This window comes from Salvelinus alpinus, chromosome 7 (genome assembly GCF_045679555.1).
Source record: "Salvelinus alpinus chromosome 7, SLU_Salpinus.1, whole genome shotgun sequence".
Classification (NCBI taxonomy): Eukaryota; Metazoa; Chordata; class Actinopteri; order Salmoniformes; family Salmonidae; genus Salvelinus; species Salvelinus alpinus.
The window spans coordinates 12,654,640-12,661,689 of NC_092092.1; the positions used below are offsets into that span (position 1 = coordinate 12,654,640).

At 46.7% G+C, this 7,050-nt stretch overlaps 1 protein-coding gene across 4 annotated transcripts in view; it reads left to right on the top strand.

Moving 5' to 3' along the window:
* The window catches only part of LOC139580477 (slit homolog 1 protein-like), a 213,467-nt gene that overhangs the window by 17,710 nt on the left and 188,707 nt on the right, over positions 1–7,050 (top strand). For all 4 annotated transcript variants that reach the window (XM_071409214.1, XM_071409212.1, XM_071409213.1 and 1 more), the window contains exons 3-4: positions 1,842–1,913; positions 4,685–4,756. In XM_071409214.1, coding sequence (XP_071265315.1) covers positions 1,842–1,913; positions 4,685–4,756 — 144 coding nt within the window. The remainder of the gene's footprint in view (positions 1–1,841; positions 1,914–4,684; positions 4,757–7,050) is intronic.

Below are 7,050 nucleotides of genomic sequence, written 5' to 3' on the forward strand. Positions count from 1 at the left end.
CTGCTGAGTGGAGCCGCGAGGCCTCACAGAACACACACAGAACGGTACTCACAGACTGCTGATTGGATCCGCGAGGCCTCACAGAACACACACAGAACGGTACTCACAGACTGCTGAGTGGATCCGCGAGGCCTCACAGAACACACACAGAACGGTACTCACAGACTGCTGAGTGGAGCCGCGAGGCCTCACAGAACACACACAGAACGCTACTCTGGATGAAGGAACACTACTGTTGGTTCTAAGACCTGGACGCTTGTCTCTCCCTAAACTTTTATTGCAACACTTCCCAAACCATCCAGTGCGTTAGCTTTAGCAGTGTGTATATGAAATCCAGTGCGTTAGCTTTAGCAGCGTGTATATGAAATCCAGTGCGTTAGCTTTAGCAGCGTGTATGTGAAATCCAGTGCGTTAGCTTTAGCAGCGTGTATATGAAATCCAGTGCGTTAGCTTTAGCAGGGTGTATATGAAATCCAGTGCGTTAGCTTTAGTAGCGTGTATGTGAAATCCAGTGCGTTAGCTTTAGCAGCGTGTATATGAAATCCAGTGCGTTAGCTTTAGCAGCGTGTATATGAAATCCAGTGCGTTAGCTTTAGCAGGGTGTATATGAAATCCAGTGCGTTAGCTTTAGCAGGGTGTATGTGAAATCCAGTGCGTTAGCTTTAGCAGGGTGTATATGAAATCCAGTGAGTTAGCTTTAGCAGCGTGTATATGAAGTCCGGTGCGTTAGCTTTAGCAGGGTGTATATGAAATCCAGTGCGTTAGCTTTAGCAGGGTGTATATGAAATCCAGTGCGTTAGCTTTAGTAGCGTGTATGTGAAATCCAGTGCGTTAGCTTTAGCAGCATGTATATGAAATCCAGTGCGTTAGCTTTAGCAGCGTGTATATGAAATCCAGTGCGTTAGCTTTAGCAGTGTGTATATGAAATCCAGTGCGTTAGCTTTAGCAGCGTGTATATGAAATCCAGTGTGTTAGCTTTAGCAGTGTGTATGTGAAATCCAGTGTGTTAGCTTTGGCAGCATTTATGTGAAATCCAGTGCGTTAGCTTTGGCAGCGTGTATGTGAAATCCAGTGCATTAGCTTTGGCAGCATTTATGTGAAATCCAGTGCGTTAGCTTTGGCAGTGTGCATGTGAAATCCAGTGCTTTAGCTTTGGCAGCATGTATGTGAAATCACTCCATAAGTGTGTATGTTTGTAGCCTGCAGCGCTGACACCTGACCAGACAGCTCTTTGGACACACAGTGCTCTGACATCTCCATGGCCCTGAGGACAGCTCCACAGTGGGTCTCATTTTCACCCTTTGTTCTTTGAACCACCCAGCCCAGGATCTCACTCCTGACTCCCCCTGGTCCTCCCTGCCTCACCCGTGCCTCTCTCACCCCTGCCCCCCCCCCCCCCCTCCCCCTCTACATCACACCACACTAAGCCTGAAGGCACAGTGGCCTGCCTCACTAACCTACCTTCAGAAATTCTTTACTGGCTACGATTCCAGTGATGCCCACCGGTGCCAAGATTCCACATCAAGCCCAAGACCAGGGTTTCCCAAACTAAGTCCTAGGGCCCTCCCCCTCCCCCCCCCCCCCCCCCTCTGGGTGAAGACTTTGTTTTTTGCCCTCGTGCTACACTACTTTGATTATTTGAATCAGCTGTGTAGTGTTAGAGCAAAAAACAGAACTTGCACCCGGAGAGGGGGGGGGGGGGCAACTATTTCACAGGCTTTTCACATGCGCTAGCTTCAAACAATTCACGTTGGTTTTATACACTATCACCTACTTTTAGAGAAATGCAGCACTATGTGATATAACCCCGTTTAACTAACACTTTATCTCTCTCTCTGCAGGCAGCTGATGGAGAATCAGATTGGAGCGATAGAGCGTGGAGCGTTTGATGACATGAAGGAGCTGGAGAGACTGTAAGTAAGCTACAGCATGTGTCTGTGTGTTCATGTTTCATCTCAGATAGGTTTAGGGTTTGGCCCTGTTTTATCATCCCTGTCCATCGGGGGTGGCGGCCTGGGAGCAGGCACGTTTTGCAGAGGTTTTACCATGGGTTTACCTAACCCAGCCACAGCCCTGGCCCATCACTGGAACATGAGGCTTTACCAGACAGTCTGTTGAACAGCTTGTAAACAGCAGGGTAACACAACACACAGACAAACACGCTCACAACACCACGGGTAACACGTAAAACCCCCATACAGTATGTGGTGTAAGCCACAGGACATAACGGAGCAGAACAACATACACATGATGGTTGGTGTACAAACATGACAGCCACATGGGCCCACTCAGTGTGTTTGAGGACTACATCAGAGACACTCTTCAGTTGGTCACTAAACCTGAGGCTTGAGTGTACAGAGATCTAGGAGGGACCCAGCCAGCTGCTGCCCACATAGAGACCATTAATAACCCACACTACCACACGACCAACCTGAGAATATACACTAAAAGTATGGCCAAATGTATGTGGACACCTGCTCGTCGAACATCTCATTCCAAAATCATTGGCATCAATATGGAGTTGGTTCCCCCTTTGCTGCTACAACAGCCTCCACTCTTCTGGGAAGGCTTTCCACTAGATGTTGGAACATTGCTGCTGGGACTTGCTTCCATTCAGCCACAAGAGCATTAGAGAGGTCGTGCACTGATCAAATCAAAATGTATTTGTCACGTGCAACGAATACAACAGGTGTAGATCTTACAGTGAAATGGGGGGGGGATGATATAAAATGTTAACCTCTCCTGTTCTTGTAATGGTGAGAGGTTAGCATGTCTTGGGGGATGATATAAAATGTTAACCTCTCCTGTTCTTGTAATGGTGAGAGGTTAGCATGTCTTGGGGGATGATATAAAATGTTAACCTCTCCTGTTCTTGCAATGGTGAGAGGTTAGCATGTCTTGGGGGTATGATATAAAATGTTAACCTCTCCTGGTCTTGTAATGGTGAGAGGTTAGCATGTCTTGGGGGATGATATAAATGCTAACCTCTCCTGTTCTTGTAATGGTGAGAGGTTAGCATGTCTTGGGGGGGATGATATAAAATGTTAACCTCTCCTGTTCTTGTAATGGTGAGAGGTTAGCATGTCTTGGGGGGGATGATATAAAATGTTAACCTCTCCTGTTCTTGTAATGGTGAGAGGTTAGCATGTCTTGGGGGTATGATATAAAATGTTACCCTCTCCTGTTTTTGCAATGATGAGAGGTTAGCATGTCTTGGGGGGGGATGATATAAAATGTTAACCTCTCCTGTTCTTGTAATGATGAGAGGTTAGCATGTCTTGGGGGTATGATATAAATGTTAACCTCTCCTGTTCTTGCAATGATGAGAGGTTAGCATGTCTTGGGGGATGATATAAAATGTTAACCTCTCCTGTTCTTGTAATGGTGAGAGGTTAGCATGTCTTGGGGGTATGATATAAAATGTTAACCTCTCCTGTTCTTGTAATGGTGAGAGGTTAGCATGTCTTGGGGGTATGATATAAAATGTTAACCTCTCCTGGTCTTGTAATGGTGAGAGGTTAGCATGTCTTGGGGGATGATATAAATGCTAACCTCTCCTGTTCTTGTAATGGTGAGAGGTTAGCATGTCTTGGGGGGGATGATATAAAATGTTAACCTCTCCTGTTCTTGTAATGGTGAGAGGTTAGCATGTCTTGGGGGTATGATATAAAATGTTAACCTCTCCTGTTCTTGTAATGGTGAGAGGTTAGCATGTCTTGGGGGTATGATATAAAATGCTAACCTCTCCTGTTCTTGTAATGGTGAGAGGTTAGCATGTCTTGGGGGATGATATAAAATGTTAACCTCTCCTGTTCTTGTAATGATGAGAGGTTAGCATGTCTTGGGGGGGATGATATAAATGTTAACCTCTCCTGTTCTTGTAATGGTGAGAGGTTAGCATGTCTTGGGGGTATGATATAAAATGCTAACCTCTCCTGTTCTTGTAATGATGAGAGGTTAGCATGTCTTGGGGGGATGATATAAAATGTTAACCTCTCCTGTTCTTGTAATGGTGAGAAGTTAGCATGTCTTGGGGGGTATGATATAAAATGTTAACCTCTCCTGTTCTTGTAATGGTGAGAGGTTAGCATGTCTTGGGCGGATGATTTTTGTGTGTCTGTAACTTTCTCACTCATCATTATTCACAATTCAATCAGGACTATCCATAACCATGGTAGCATCAAGATTCTTGTAGATGTCTTTAGAAATATATTGAATTCTTCTTAACAATAAAAGAGACTCCAAAATGTCACAGCACATGATTTACCATTCATTTCTATTGGACAGAAAATAATCTGAAACACAACCAAAATAAACAGCAAATGTATCCAACAAGTTTTGTAGAGTCACAAACTTGATGTAGTTATTAAGTGCTATTTATATGGGTCCAAATACTTACGTTTTTACTAATTTAATACACATATAAGTTAATTTTTCCCAATACTTTGGGAAAAGTGTTGGGAAATGGGGGGGGGGGGGGGGCTGTGCACAAAAAGTGCTGTAATTTCTAAACAGTTCACCCGATATGGATGAAAATCCCTCAAATTGAAGCTGACAGTCTGCATTATATCATGTCAAATCCAAAGTGCTGGAGTACAGAGCCAAAACAACAATAGATTTGTCACTGTCACAATACTTAGAGTTCACTGTATCTGCTGTACTAATCATGTATTTTCTGGGGCAGGCGCCTGAACAGAAACCAACTGCAGCACCTTCCAGAACTACTGTTTCAGAAGAACCCTGCACTGTCACGTCTGTGAGTACAGCACACTCTTATGTCTACTATCTTACACACTCTTATGTCTACTATCTTACACACTCTCTTCGGTACGGACTCTCTGTCTCACTCCTGTGAGTACAACACACTCTTATGTCTACTATCTCACACACTCTCTTCGGTACGGACTCTCTGTCTCACTCCTGTGAGTACAACACACTCTTATGTCTACTATCTCACACACTCTCTTCGGTACGGACTCTTTGTCTCACTCCTGTGAGTACAACACACTCTTATGTCTACTATCTTACACACTCTCTTTGGTACGGATTCTCTGTCTCACTCCTGTGAGTACACACACTTTCTCCATCTTACTCCTTGTATGTGAGTACCCACATGCCTTCTCTGCCTCACCCTTTACCGGCTTCCTGCCATGGAAGTGTGTGAGAATAAGATGCTTGAGAATGTTGAACACGTGTTGACACCACTCACTGTGTGCCAGCACTGTGCGTGCCTGTGTTTTCTTCATTTTTCAGATTTTTTTACTTATTACGTTAAGTTGACAAGGCCAAAGCCTGATAATAGGCATGCCAGCATTCATTTCAGCTGAAGAAGTGTATATTTGTGGAGCTTATTTTAGCATATAGCCAATATCCTCACACCAGCCTCATCAGAGCATATATGATAGAAAATATACTTTATTGTCCAAAGAACAAAACATTATTGTTCCCAGCACAGTAACTTCAAAATATCTCCCCTCCAGTCGTCTCCTAGCAGACAGGGTCTACGCTAGTGTCATTAAACAGAGCAGAACCGAGACAAAGAGGTTCCTGATGCTTCTTAAATCATCACTGGGCTCCGTCTTTCTGTCACAACACGGGGTCGGTTCCCAGACTGACGTGGTAAGGCTATAGCCAGGAGAGAGTCACAACACGGGGTCGGTTCCCAGACTGACGTGGTAAGGCTATAGCCAGGAGAGAGTCACAACACGGGGTCGATTCCCAGACTGACGTGGTAAGGCTATAGCCAGGAGAGAGTCACAACACGGGGTCGGTTCCCAGACTGACGTGGTAAGGCTATAGCCAGGAGAGAGTCACAACACGGGGTCGATTCCCAGACTGACGTGGTAAGGCTATAGCCAGTAGAGAGTCACAACACGGGGTCGATTCCCAGACTGACGTGGTAAGGCTATAGCCAGGAGAGAGTCACAACACGGGGTCGGTACCCAGACTGACGTGGTAAGGCTATAGCCAGTAGAGAGTCACAACACGGGGTCGATTCCCAGACTGACGTGGTAAGGCTATAGCCAGGAGAGAGTCACAACACGGGGTCGGTTCCCAGACTGACGTGGTAAGGCTATAGCCAGTAGAGAGTCACAACACGGGGTCGGTACCCAGACTGACGTGGTAAGGCTATAGCCAGTAGAGAGTCACAACACGGGGTCGGTACCCAGACTGACGTGGTAAGGCTATAGCCAGTAGAGAGTCACAACACAGGGTCGGTACCCAGACTGACGTGGTAAGGCTATAGCCAGGAGAGAGTCACAACACGGGGTCGGTTCCCAGACTGACGTGGTAAGGCTATAGCCAGTAGAGAGTCACAACACGGGGTCGGTACCCAGACTGACGTGGTAAGGCTATAGCCAGTAGAGAGTCACAACACGGGGTCGGTACCCAGACTGACGTGGTAAGGCTATAGCCAAGAGAGAGTCACAACACGGGGTCGGTACCCAGACTGACGTGGTAAGGCTATAGCCAGTAGAGAGTCACAACACGGGGTCGGTACCCAGACTGACGTGGTAAGGCTATAGCCAGTAGAGAGTCACAACACGGGGTCAGTTCCCAGACTGACGTGGTAAGGCTATAGCCAGTAGAGAGTCACAACACGGGGTCGGTTCCCAGACTAACGTGGTAAGGCTATAGCCAGTAGAGAGTCACAACACGGGGTCGGTACCCAGACTAACGTGGTAAGGCTATAGCCAGTAGAGAGTCACAACACGGGGTCGGTACCCAGACTGACGTGGTAAGGCTATAGCCAGGAGAGTCACAACACGGGGTCGGTTCCCAGACTAACGTGGTAAGGCTATAGCCAGGAGAGAGTCACAACACGGGGTCGGTACCCAGACTGACGTGGTAAGGCTATAGCCAGGAGAGAGTCACAACACGGGGTCGGTTCCCAGACTGACGTGGTAAGGCTATAGCCAGGAGAGAGTCACAACACGGGGTCGGTTCCCAGACTGACGTGGTAAGGCTATAGCCAGTAGAGAGTCACAACACGGGGTCGGTTCCCAGACTGACGTGGTAAGGCTATAGCCAGTAGAGAGTCACAACACG